This window comes from Schistocerca gregaria, chromosome 2, assembly GCF_023897955.1.
Source record: "Schistocerca gregaria isolate iqSchGreg1 chromosome 2, iqSchGreg1.2, whole genome shotgun sequence".
NCBI classification, from domain to species: Eukaryota; Metazoa; Arthropoda; class Insecta; order Orthoptera; family Acrididae; genus Schistocerca; species Schistocerca gregaria.
Window position 1 is genome coordinate 573556833 of NC_064921.1, and position 14801 is coordinate 573571633.

A 14801-nucleotide genomic window follows, 5' to 3' on the forward strand; every position below is an offset into this window, starting at 1 on the left:
TAGAAAAGAAAAAGGCCAGGAATTGAATCTATTGGAGGAAGTGAAAATTTTTAGACAAAAAAAAGAGTGTGTACAAAACACATTGAGTAGTCAGTTGGATTTAAGGCATCATAATATTCTGGCAAACTTTGACTGATGTACAGTTAACTGTTTTGCAAGGGAGTGAACCAGTGCTCCTAGTGACATGTACATTGCTGCAGTGTCCAAGTGACAGATATTATTGACCAGCATAGTCAGTGTTTCCTGGTGGCTGGTAAAGACAGGACCTACTATTACAAGCTGTGCCTTCCAGGTGTTGTTTGAGATGATAAGAAAGTGGCATTGTTTCTTTCTCTCACAGAGGCAATGTATGGCCAGTGTATTAGTAAGACCTACCTGGCAGTATTAATAGAGGCTGTTACGTGGGCCGGCTTTCCAAGTAGATTTTGTTTGTTTAGTTTTTAAAAAAAATATTGACAATATTCTCTGAATGGCAATACTTTGACGAAGACTGTTGGATTCATCTATGGTAGATTAATGTAATAACTTCTGTGAGTACAAGTCTTCAAATAATCTTCATATAATAGGACAGATTTCCAATATAGTTTATAATTGTATCTCAATTCTCAAATATGTAGGGTGCACCTAAAGATGAAGCTGTAAACTATGAAACCAGTAGTATGGTCAATTAAAAATCAAGTTTTACCAGTTGTCGGTAGTGTTCTCATCCATCATGACTTCCAGCAACTATGGGTGACTTGCATAAAAATTGTTTGTGATAAGCATCACACATGCTTACAGCAGGTGAGCAAATTGCTGTTGCAAAAGTTGAAATCTTTCCGCAGCATCTTGACTGGCTGACTTTCACCAGATACCACTGTACAGAACATAAGCATCACATGATGAATGAAAACACCATTGACAGCTGGTAAAACTTGGTGAACATAACCCTCTTTATCCAACACAGCCACAGCACTGTTCTTGTTGGAGGGTAAGATAACAATACAAGGAACCACTCTGTGTAAATGCAAAGCAATCTTCTTATCTGCTATAAATACAAACACAGAGATTCTGGCATGTCCTTCCAGTAATTATTTAGGAAGCCATTGAGATTAAATCAGCAAGTGACCTTTTTGCTTAATTCGGCTTGGAATCCTGCTCTCTCACCGTTCAATCGGCAAAGGGATAGAATTAATGATAATTGCTTATGCATTGCTTAAAATGAAATGAATGCATGGTATTATGGGCCAGACAATCCTGTTTGGGGTTGTTGTGCCACCTGTGCAATTCTTTCCATGTAACACTACTTCGGTGTCTTGTGCTTCAGTGACAATGGTATGAAATTATTTGACCGGTACAAACCCTAAGACTCAAGTGAAGAAATTCTGCGACCAAGCCAGCAATCAAAGCCGGGGCTCCATGATGATTGAGAGACAGCAACACTAATGAATAGACAGAGAGCTGTGGATGCCCGTTGGTAATTAACATTCACTATTGATAACTTCTGATGTTAGTCATCTTTGGTTGTGTGGTGGCACTGGTTGTTTATGGTTGCTGTCGTGTATTCTGCATATGCCATGTTATGGTTCTCAGTTGGGATAGCCCCGCCTACCATGAGTTTAAATTTCCTTGCACAGTCCTCTCTTGTTGCATTTGTGCCTTGAAATGGATGGTGTGTTCATCTTCATGGTTGTTGAAGATGTCAGCAGGGAGCATTCCTGTAAGTTATTTGAACATTTTATATGTGGGAGAAACTCAAGTTTCAGATGGCTCATTATTCATACTCTAATTTGAGGCTTCTTCCTACTGAGTGTGAGCATTCTTAGTGAACTGCATTGCTTACCTGGAAAACCAGAAAATAATTGATCAGAATTCCATCACCACACACAGTAAAGTACAAGTATGTTGAAAGCCTTTCAGTCTTTCCATATTGAAAAGGCAACTTCGTTGATCACAAAGTTTTACTAATTCATTGTACACTCTGGCCACATACCACTTAGATGAATTACAGAAAGCTCAACTCATCATCTCCAGGCTGGACAATACCCACTTCTACTGGATGCCAGAAACTTGCTCTGATGTCTCCAATAACAGTAAGAAAGACCACATAGTGATACCAGAAATACCACAAAACTGTAGCATTGTCTGACATTTCTCAATGTTTTACCCAACCTCTTATGCCTGTTGTTCTCTGCTTCAGTCTTGTGCGTTCCAAATTTCAGTGTATATAGATATTCTAGTTCTGTTGAGGGGTCAGTTTTTGATTGCCCTGTAATTTGTTAGTAACTACCCAAAAGCTGTATATGGTGTATTACAGCATGCTAACACAAACTAAAGAAAATCCATGGAAGATATCAGTGACTACTTTCTCTCTTGAGTCATCAGTCTTCTGACTGGATTGAATCCATCACCTGCACCAGCTTCTTCATCTCAGTGTAGCACTTGCACCCTACATCCCCAATTATTTACTGAATGTATTCCCGCCTCAGTCTTCTCCTGCACTCTTTGCCATCTGTAGCTCCCTCTAGTGCCATGGAGATTATTACCTGATGTCTTAACACATGTACTATTATCCTATTTCTTGTTCTTGTCAGTGTTTTCCATATGTTCCTTTCTTCACCAATTCTGTGGAGAATCTCCTCATACCTTATTTTACCAGTCCACTAACTTCCAGCATTCTTCTGTAACAGTACATCTCAAATGCATCAATTCTCTTCTGCTCCAGTTTTCCCACTGCCCACGATTCACTACCATAGAATGCTATGATCCAAATGTATGTTCTCAGAAATTAAATATTATATTTGATACCAGTAGACTTCTCTTGGCCAGGAATGCCCATTTTGCCTGTGATAGTCTGCTTTTTAAGTCCTCCTTATTTGACCCATTGTGGGTTATTTTGCTTCCAAGGTAGCAGAATTTCTTAACTTCATCTACCCCATGATCACCAGTTTTGATGCTAAGTTTCTTGCTACTCTCATTTCTGCTGCTTCTCATTACTTTGATATGTTTCCAGTTTATTCTTAATCCTTACTCTGTACTCATTAGATGGTTCATTCCATTCAACAGATCCTGTAATTCTTCCTCAGTTTCACTGAGGATAGCAGTGTCATAAGTGAATCTTCTCATTGAAATAATTTCACACTGAATTTTAATCCCACCCTTGAACCTGTGTTTTATTTCTGTCATTGCTTCTTTGATGTATAAATTGAACAGGAGGAATGAAAGGCTGCATCCCTGTCTTACATCCTTTTTAATCTAAGTGCTTCACTTTTGGTCATTTGATCTTATTGTTCCGTCTTGGTTCTTTCTACATACACACACACACACACACACACACACACACACACACACACACACACCACACACACACAGAGAGAGAGAGAGAGAGAGAGAGAGAGAGAGAGAGAGAGAGAGAGAGATTGAGATAGATATCCTGTCTTTTCTTTTAGGCAATAACTTACTCCTATTTTTTTTATTTTTTTCTGAATTTCTAACATTTTCAGAATTTCTAACATTTTGCCTCATGTTACATTGTCAAGTGCTTTTTCTAGGTTACAAATCCTATGAGTGTGTCTTAATTTTTCTTCAGTCATGCTTCCATTGTCAAATGCAAAGTCAGAACAACCTCACTAGTGCATTTACCTCTGCCAAAGTCAAACTGATCATCATAAAACAGATCCTCAGTTTTATTTTCCATTCTTCTATATATTATTCTTGACAGCATCTTGGATTTGTGAGCGGCCTCATCAAATACCTGTGTTCATCAGTTAGCAGAATGTGTTAACCTTTTATTAATGAAATATAATAAATTTATGATGAACACTAATCCATTTTTACGCATATGCTAAAACAGTAATTTTCTTTGTTGCCCTCCACTCATTTTAGAATTACCTCCTTTCACTGATAATGCTGTGACAAATGTACAAGATTAATTTGGCAATCAGTAGATGTAATACAAAATGTTAAGCTGTTCACACAGGGTTCACACCATACCTAATGTGCTTCGATGCACTTTGCTCCAACCATGCTTATTGATATTGGTTTCTGTTTTAGTAATTCTTAGCATATCTAAGATAATTTTTTGTAACTTTTCTGAAGGTCAGCAGGATACATTAGTTACGAGACAGAAATCACCGTCCAATAACACTCAGTGCAATAGAAGTAATATTAACAGTACCAGGAGCAAATCAAGTGCAAAGAAAATATCACAGCAATCTGAGCCAGATGTGAAGAAATCTCCCAACACTGGGTATGTATCAATATATTCATGTATACCATTATATTTTTACATTTATATGCTTAAATATTTGAAACAGTGTTTATGAAGAGTAATGGTGAATATTATACTTTGGCTGACCAAAAGAGTGTCTTTGAATTCATTCTGGAAACAATCGTCTAGGCTGTGGTTATTTTTTCATGGTGTGCTAGTCCCACAAGCTATGCAGGAGAACTTCTGTGAAGTTTTTAAAGTAGTAGAGATGTACTGGCAGAAGTAGAGCTGTGAGGTCAGCTCATGAGTTGTGCCTGGATAGTTCAGTCAGTTGAGAAATTATCCATGAAGGGAAAAGTGTCAGAGTTTGGGTCTCAGTATAGCGCATAGTTTTCATGTTCCTGTAAGTTTATATATACATGTGTTTAATGAGAAGGAGCCAGATAGTTGGCGGTGTCCTCGTTGAGGAAACCATATCAGATATTGTCTGAAGTGACTTAAATAAACCACCCTTACACATATGAAATGTACCATTTTGGTGTTTCAAGTCATAAATATCCTATAGCTCTTCTATTATTATTTTATGTCTGTTTTTCTAGTTTTTGGATGAGATTTATGAAAGTGTAAGGTTGCTTTGTGGAGAATATGCAGACAAATTTTACTATGGAAAGTAGCTGAAGGCATTATTCTTATTTGCATCAACAACTTTTTAATTGTGTGAGGCGCTGGTCATAATATCTGTGCATCTTTTTTCTTTTTTATTTTCTCTTCTCTTTCCATACTGAGCATCACATGGCAAGAAATAAAAGTAACTTAAGCTCTGTTAAAAAAAAAGTAATGAGCCTTAGATGTATACTTTTATACATAGGAGTCTCAGAGGCTGAAGGTAACATATTATTTGTCTTTCAGAGTTTCTCTATTTGATGTTCATTGACCATTCAATATATTTACTTTATTACTGCACTGTTGCATGGATCTTTGAGTGACATAGACTAAATAGTTTTGGACAGACAAGTGTGGAGGCACACTATGATGTTTCTTGTGTATAGTTCCGTAGACATAGGGATGAAATCAGTGACATCCACATTTTTTAATGGTTTTCTTTAACAGGCCTCCTTTCACATTAGAGTGGAAGGTAAAGTTGTTTGCTGAGATAACACTGATAGTTACTTGTTTTGCAACAACTGATGGCATTTATTCTGAGAGATTTCTTTTGCAAATTCTGTGGCAAAATCACCTTTATCATAGAATCTGTTAATCCCCATCTGATTATCTCTCCCTTACTCTTAGTCCCATCATTTATTTTCCATGACAGTCCTCCTTTAATCAAAACTTGTACACATATTACCCAAACCTTTCACCTCCTTGCACCTCTGCTGCCCACCACCTCCCCCTCCCCCCTCCCCATTTACCCTCTGACTCCTTTCTCTATGCAAAATTAAAAGCAATAGATAGCCATGGAATCGATAGTTGAGCGCATAATATTCCATCCTAAAAATAATGATGGGATTTTCTGCTTCTCTTGTAGTAGCCTGTGTAGGAATATGGGTAGCTCTGTTTAGGATTGCATTTTCTTCTTATTTTCCCACAATTTCTGTATCCTCAATTTTCTCAGATCTGCAATATCTTCCTCTCTTGTCTGCTCCAATGGTGACTCTCTATTCTGACTGCTTGATCTGTGATGTACTGGTCACTGTGTACTCTCCAGTTTTCCTTACATTCCACTTTAATCCTCAATTTGGACCAATCCTTCTTGTGTTCAGCAACTCACTTGTTTCCTGTATTTCTTCTTGTCTTTTGGCTAGTGTATCAATATTAATTTTGATCACATGTCCCACAAATTTTGGTTTTCTCAGTCTAATTTCTCGTGATAATATTCTCAGGCTCTCGTTAAGTTTTTCCCTAGGTCTTCACATCCATTTCTCTTATGGTCTCAGTATTTTTGTCCGTCTTTCCTGTAGTAGTTTTGCACCATGTCTCCCTAGTGTTTTTGTCTCAGCTGCATAGTATCACATTTCTCATTGTTGCTTTGTAGTGTCTAATCTTTTCATATGTAGATATATTAATTTTATTGTTTGTATCTCTTTTAATGCTATTTGGTAGATGACCAAAGATTTAGTTGGCAGTATAATTCACCCCTTTCTGTGCCAAAGTCAGATTTAACCCAGAATAGTGAAGATAATCTTTTCTTGTGGTGCTGTAGCTATGCACTTTGCTATTATTTTTGAATTTGGATGGGTTATTAATAAAAAAATTTCCTAAGTGACAATATGTATTGCCAAGGTACTATGAATATCCCAAATTCCTTAAATAAATGTCTGCAAGATGATCTTGGTTGGGCTTCAGCTATTATTCTGATTACATGCTTTTGTGCAATGACTACTGTTTCTCTTAATGATAAATTACCCAAAATATGATGCCATATGCAAATAGGCATAGTAGACTATGTTCAGAGTCTATATTTATGAATGGTGCCATTTAATGTTTATACTGTGTTCTATCAAAATTTAGTGAGAGTCCATTTGCAAAGAAGCCCTTAATAATTTTCTGAAAGACATTACTTACAATTTCCTCAACCGATTCTTGTTTGTTCGGCATGATTACTATACTTTTATCATCATAAAAAAGAACTACCTTGGCATTTTCATGAATGTGGTGTGGCATATCATTAATATATATTAAGAGGAATAGGGACCCAAGACTTAACCCTCTGTGACATCATTCTTGTGACCTTCCCAGTTAGAGAACTCTGCTGATTTTTACAGACTGTTTGTACTGTTAATTTCAACCTTCTGCATTCTTCCAGTTAATTATGAATTAAACCATTTGTGCTCTGTCTCACTCATACCTCAATACTTAACTTATCTAAAGGAATTTCATGATTCACACTGTCAAAGGCCTGTGAGAAAACACCAAAAATCCCAATGTGTGAGTTTCATTTATCCAGAGCATTTAATATTTGATCAGTGAAGCATGTTTAGCATTTTCTGTTGAAAAGCATTTCTGAAAACCAAACTGACATTTTGTTAGTACTTCATTTTTACAAATATGTGAAGCTACTCTTGAATACATTACTTCTCAAGACTTTTTGATAAAGCTGTCAGAAGTAAGATTGGGTGGTAGTTGTTAGCATGAGACCTATCCCCTTTTTTATGCAATGGTGTAACAATAGCATATCTCAGTCTCTCCAGAAAAATGTCTCTTTGTGTGAGCTACTACTTATCTGTCTGAGAATCCTACTTACCTGTTGGGAACAAGCTTTTAGTGCTCTGTTGGAAATGCCATAAATTTCATGTGAGATTTTTCTTTTGAGTGACTTATTGTTTTCGTAATTTCAAGAGGAGAGGTGGACTGAATTTCAATTTTATCAAATTGCTTAGGTATTGTCTCTTCCATATATAGGAACAGCTGGCACCTATTTTTCCTACAACACTTAAAAAATTATTATTAAAAGTATTTTCTACATCTGACTTTTTGTTAACAAATTTTTCATTGAGTTTGATACAGTCTTTCTGTGCTCTCAGTTGCCCTGTTTCCCTTTTAACAGTATTCCAAAATGCTTTAATTTGCTACCAGAGGTACTAATATTAGACATAATGCACATATTTCTGGGTTTTAATAACTTTTTTTTAATATAGTGCAGTAATTTTTATAATTTGTGACTGGTTCTGGATTATTACTCCTTCTAACTATAAGATACATTTCCCTTTTCTGTTCACAAGATATTTTTACCCTTTAGTAACCCATGGCTTGTTAAAGGTTTCTTTAAATTAGGATCAGGTTCCCTGTACACCTCATCCCAGTCTAACTGTTGCAAGATTTCCATAAAATTTGCAGTTAATTGAACACACTGTTTTGAAGAACTGTTTCACATTATTGTATGGAGCTATGTCACATACTGTAACTAGCTGTGCATCATTCTTAACAGTAAAAATTTTTATTTGATTAAATTTATCTTGGTCCATAAAACTATTATTTATCAGTGTGCTGCTTTCCTATACTAGCCGAGTAGGAAAATCAAGAACTGTGTTAAATTGAAAGAACAAAGTGATACTTCAAGATCATGCTTCCTGTCAGACTCTATCACAAAATCTACAATGAAATCCCCACAAACAATAATCTGCTTCCCGCTGTCTGACACTTAGCACAACAAAGAATCCAAGTTTTTCAGAAATGATTGAAAATTTCCCAATAGAGACATATGCACAGCTACAGTTATTTGGTTTAAGCTCACAGACACTTACTTCTATAGGTGGCTCTACATGAAATGTTTTAGTTTCTAAATTTTCCACATTGTGATAAGTTTTAACATATATGGCAACCCTCTCTTCATAATGTCTCACTTACACTTACTGAAAGCTTACATCGACCTACATTTACCTTTTCTGTATATGTGACTATATGATGTTAAGACAGGTGTAGTACATCTGTTCCACCGTCACTTTCTAAACCTTCTAAACCAACAAGAATCTCAGCTAATTTGTTTTTTGCTCCATTGATATACTGATGCTATATACAGACATTATTTTTCACTGTACTTCTATGAGAATCTTGTGATATACTACCATTACGTTAAAACTGTACGTTTATGAGAATCTTGTGATACTTTAACATCTCTAGTACATGGATGTCTGAGCTTCTCATTAACTGTAATTTCATTCAGTGCAGAATCATTGGACACTGATCTTAGCCGAAAAAAGAGGTACTCCCATGAGTTTCAGTGCCCCCCTCTCTTCCATTAAAGATTTTGCTATTGTCTCAGCCAGTTCACTCTTCTCTTTCCTATTGAGATGCAGGCCATGCCTTGTGGAGTCCCACTTACCAATAGCATCAACAGGAACCAAACCTATGCCTGACAAAGTAGCTGCCCAAAACACCTGATCTGATTCCATATTGACCCTCCTAGCAGAGTTTTTTATTTGGGGCTGATTGTACTGAAAGTAAGCAGTGGCCAAGCCAAATTTGTGTGGTTCATTGCATATGCTGTTTTTACCAGGTCATGTTCAGTGTTGTAGCCTTGATCCCTATACATACTGTTTCCTGCTCCACCCCCAACCATGACATGATCCTGCTTTGTAAAACCCTTGCACAATGATCCTACACCCTATATAAATTGGCTAAGAAATGCTCTGTGCTTGAAAAAACTTGTGACCTGGCATCTGTCACCTAATTTTTCCTGTAAGGTCTGGCCCACGCCTCTTCGCTGGCCACTTCGTAACAACAGATCTTTCCTAAATGGTTTGAAACAGTCAGTTTCCTGGTGAAAGTCTGTTGAGTATTAACTACACTTACGTCTACCTGAGCCTGTTCCCTAGTTAACAGAGGTAGCAAGGCAAATCTGTTGTTTGTGCCAATGATGAAAATTTCAGATACTCTTCCTGTTGCTCCTGTCTTCACCCTTCTCCCTCCATAACCTCATCAGTTCCTCCCTAGCACTATCAAGCTCAGTCTTAAGGGCCCTAATCTTCCCTTCCTGTTCAGCTACGTTCCTATCCCTTGAACATACATTGCAATACCATGCAACAGACCCAGTTACTTTCCAGATTCCCATGCCACTAAATTCATCCCAATGTAACTATCTGTCACAACAGCTGCATAGAACCCCAGAACTAATTTTCCTATAACAGCTCAAACACTTCTCCCTCATGGTTGTTTGCAATCTTTTTACAAAATTTATCTACACAATAACAGAAATATTCTATTAACTACAAATCACAAGAGTCACTAAGATTGTGTGGAACACTTAATATGTATCTCTATACTAATAATATAGTAACATAATGCACAGTAACATAATGTTAAAATTCAGAACTTGTGTACCTGAAAAATTAGGCTTAAGACTGCATATGCACAATACGGATTTTTGAAAATAAAATAAAGATACAACTTAAAATCTTTAATTCCCCTAGTAGGTATGGCATTACTAAATGTGTATGTAATGAAAATTACTTACGTTCTTCACTTAATACTTAAGCAAATGTCTTTAGTTTGTATGAAAATTATGTCTAAAGCACGTGGAAACTGGCCTGTAAGATTTATTTATTTATTTTTGAGAAATACATTGAAACAAGTGAAGCCTTCAAAAGATAAGATGAAATAGGTGCTAATTAACATTCTTATTAACTGAATTGACTGCTATTACAGAATTAATTAATAATCTTCATACATCGTTGAGTTGTTTCCTTGCAGTTCCTTCACTGAATGTCACTATGTCTGCAGTGGGTATTCATGCTCGACTGTGTGATCACTTGTTCCAGTGCTATGTTGAACAAAATTTTGGTGACATGCTGTCTCCCTGTTACACATCACTCCTGATTTCAAACTCTTCTGATAGTGCTCCTCTGAACCTTACCCTTGCCTTTGTTTCTGTCATAATTTCAGTTAGCCTGTCAATGGAGTCATATGCCTTAGTGAAGTCCACCAAGGTTACTATCATGTCTTTGTTCTTTAATGTTCTGTTTCTATTGACCTTTGCAGAGCTCATCTAATAGTCTCCAATGTTGCATTCTATCTGTTCTTCTACTCTCTTCAGGATTGTTTTCATACATTTTATCCCTATTCTTATGTTTTTGCACTATGATCACATTCTTCCCTTCAAATAAAACACTTGAGCTTTCAATAGCTGTCTCTGCTGTTGTCATCAGGAGTTAAAATCACTGACAGCCGGGTGTGGCATGGTGTCCTGCTTATAGAGAAGTAATGGTTGTGCCTGGAACTTTCCGGAAAGGGCTAGAGTGACGCATGCATGGAATACAAGTTGCACAATGCCTAACAGCTCCATCCTGCAGTAGGGCCAGCATGGCATGAGGGGCCTGCATCATGTTTAAAACTGCTGATCCTGCCTCCCCACAAACGTCAAGCCCACACAGGCGCTGACTCCATGGGACCTGAGGGGGCCCGAGCCCCCTCAAAAATTTGTTTGAGAGGGTGGTGCCCCCCCAATAATTTAAGAAAATTATTAATTATATTATACTTTGTAAAATCACAAAATTATGTTGGAATTCTTTATTTTCCTTGTTTGACAATAGTTACCTTTTAAAATACATTCAGTAATGAGTTAAAACAAATAATTATTATGGTAGTAAGCATGTTAACTGAAAACAAGAAGTGTGAATCATGATAGTGTTACGATGTTGCGGGCACACTTAGAATTTGTCCCAGTGTGCGAACCTTCAGGTGAAGTCTGGTGCCAGCAGGCCAGTGCTGCGGCCATGGTGACATCAAAAGGACTAGAGCAGAAGTGCCTTGTGTTGCCGTGGCGCTTCAAGACATTACAGTGCTGCAGCTGTAAAAAGCGCACCCTGCTGCCGGAGTCATTCAGTATGGTAGTTTCATGCAGTGCAGTCCCGACTTTAGCGTCTAGTGGACTATTTCATATGACTATATTTTATTCATTTACTTTAGTCTCTTAGTGTATTGTGAATTAAGTTTGCAATAGATAAATTTGTTACCAAAGAGGCGTGCTTGGAAGTTGATGATACTGCAAGTCAACCTTCAACAACTATTGTGTCTTCAATTGCTTCATCGTCTTCAGGCGAGAGCCAAAACCTGGACAATCCAGTAAGGGAAGATCATTTCAGAAGTCTTGGGTGATCAAATATACGTGGCTAGAATATGAAGCATCTACCGAAAACGTTTTTTGCAAAGCCTGTAAAGAGGCAGATGCTAAAAATCTATTACAATTTTCTTCAAAAAAAGAAGATGCATTTACTTCCATAGTGTTTTCTAATTGGAAAAAGGCTTTGGAAAAATTTGGTTTTCACGAAAATACGTTTACGCATAAAGAAGATATTCTGAAACTAAATTCTGCCAATAACCAAAGTGTGGCCTCCCAATTGAATGAACAGTTAGATAGTGATATAAAGAAATGCTGTTTAGCTCTTGACACAATTTTTACTACCAAGCAATTTCTATGCCAACAAAGACTAATAGTTAGCAGGCACAAAGATGTAAACTCAAATTTTTTTCAGTTGTTGGAACTCCTAATGAATGGCATATCTGAGTTTAAAGATTGTTTAGGGCATTCGGGGTATAAGTGGACGTCCCACGATATCAAAACGATATCATTGATCTACTAGGAAAGTCTGTGTTGAGAAAGATATTAGCTTCAATCAAGAAGACTGGACATTTTTCTATTGTGGTTGATGAAACAAGTGATTCTTTGATTCACGAACAAGGGTCATTTTGTATTCGTACTGTCGATGATTCCTTAATCATCAACAAAGACTTTATTGGCTTATATGAGACCCCCAACACTGAATCACAAACTCTGTTTAGTATTTTAAAAGATGTTTTTGCTCGTTTGATTTGTCAATGGATAACTTAAGAGGACAGTGCTATGATGGTGTCTCCCTCGAATATGAGAGATAAGTTCAAAGGACTAAAAAGGTTAGTTTTAGATATACAACCAAAACCATGGTATGTGCACTGCTCTGCTCACAGTTTAGACTTGGCAGTTGTAGACAGTCTCCATCATGTTACGTCTATGATGGATATTATGACTTTAGCCCAGGTCTTAATAAACACCGTATGGGAACCCAACAAAAGGATGGAGCTTTTCAGAAGCATGCGCTGTGAGAGCACCAATGACCAATCTGGTCTACGACCCCTTTGCTCGACTCGATGGACTATGTGATCTTCTTGTATCTTGAGAATATTGAAAAACTTTGAAGAAAATCTCGAGTTTTTTGAAAAATTTTCTGCAGAGGATAAAACAGAGGCAGGTTACAAACGTGCAGGCTACCATGAGTGAATGTTGCAATTCAAGACTTATTTCTTTTTATGTCATTACCATGCTATGAACCCAGTAGAGGATGTCAATGAAAAAATTCAATGCCCGCATCTAAGTGTTGCTGATCCAGAAAAAATATATGAGGGCTTGATTTGTATATTGAATGGAAGGTGTGATAGTTCTGATCACTTTTGAGAATTATGTTTAGAAGGAAAACCTCCACAAGTTGATGATCCTTCACTTCCCTGGAATCGAAGTGTACCAAAGAAGTATGAAAACAATGAAGCCAGCTGACCGCACATTTCAAAACCCCAAAGGAATACTACAAAGCTATATACATTGAAGTTTGTGAAATGTTGTAATCATGCATTACTTAGTGGTTTGCTTCAACTGGACTCACACAGGTCATTGCAGTTGAACAAGAATGCTTGCTTTTACTAAACAGAGGTGGAACAAATTTGAAAAAATCAACTGAGTTTTTCAAAAATGACCTAGACATTGAGAGACTGTGCGTACACTTGAATATATTAGCTAGTATTGCTAATAAAAAACAACTGGTTTAAAAAAACATGCATGATGTAAGAAAGTACATTACACAAGAGCCTGCAGTTGGAGAAATGTTATGTGAAGTAATGAAGTGCATTGAGCTTCTCCAAATAGTTCCAATCACAACTGCAACAGCAGAGCGGTCATTTAGACATCAGAAGTCATATCTCCAATCAACAATGGGACAACTTGGCTGTTCTTCAAGCCCACCGAGATGTTTTGGATGAATTGGATATCTGACCAGTCATCAGTGACTTCATATTCAGTAATCCAGTCAGACGGTTGACATTTGCACCTTTCTAAAGACACTCTAGCCCTAATACTGGCATTTAGAGCAATATTAAAAATCTTTATGAAATAGAGAATTAAATACATACATAATGTTAAATTTTCAATTTCAAAATATTACTACCAGATTAGTACTGTATTACTACAGTACTGTATTAGTATTTTCAAACACTTAAATATTTTTCGGGTGTAAGAACAAATTAAAACCTGCAGTTTACGTACTTTTTGGCTGAAAGTATTAGGCACACTGTATTAACTTTATTAACTGTATTAAAGCATTAAGTCTGAGATATTATTTTTATTTAATGAACCATGAGCCTTATTCAGAGTAAGCTTAAATTAACTATTTCACTTATTAATCAAAGTGCTATTACTGTGCGACAGCAATATTTTATGCTTTCATTTTTTAATGATTGTTTAGGATTTATTTAAGTATAATTTCAGGCTTTTCAGAGCTATATATTCACTACTCTGCAATAGTCTCTAAACATGATTATTACTGTAAATTAAATTAACTTTTTCCAAAGAAAAAGCATGCATGTTTATGTTTTGCTTCTTTTTTCAAAGCCAAAAAGTGTGTCAGGCTTGTCGAGTTTCCCAGAGTGTTGAGTTATTAAGGGTCCAGTTTTTGGGGTTCTAATGTTGATCATATGACTCTAAAATGCATAAAAAACTTTAAAACTCACTATTTTTCATCTAAAATTTAGAAAATAACCCAGGGCAAGACCCCTATTATGGTCCCCCCCCCCCACCCCCCCCCCCCCACCCCCTCAATATTTCTTATAAGTCAGCTTCTATAAGCTCATGTCTTTGCTTTTGCTCGATGTCCGAAGCCCAAGCCCAATCCCATGCCCTACTAAATGTGTATACCTGATCTCTGTTAAAATTGTTGCTATTTATTCTAATTTTGACCACTCCTTTGATGACAGAATGGTGGGACGTAGCTGCTTAATATGCCTTCCATGCATGCATCACTCTGGCACTCTCTGAAAGGTTTCCAGATTTCCAGATGCTGCACTATGATCACATTCTTCCATCGCTGAGAAG

The 14801-nt window shown here is 36.8% G+C and overlaps 2 protein-coding genes across 3 annotated transcripts in view; both read left to right on the forward strand.

Moving 5' to 3' along the window:
- LOC126333149 (uncharacterized) overlaps positions 1 to 14801 on the forward strand; it is a 229801-nt gene that overhangs the window by 192928 nt on the left and 22072 nt on the right. The gene's annotated exons all lie outside the window — the stretch shown is intronic.
- Positions 1 to 14801, forward strand: part of LOC126333081 (uncharacterized) — a 330586-nt gene that overhangs the window by 152758 nt on the left and 163027 nt on the right. For both annotated transcript variants that reach the window (XM_049996711.1, XM_049996712.1), the window contains exon 5: positions 4078 to 4228. In XM_049996711.1, coding sequence (XP_049852668.1) covers positions 4078 to 4228 — 151 coding nt within the window. The remainder of the gene's footprint in view (positions 1 to 4077; positions 4229 to 14801) is intronic.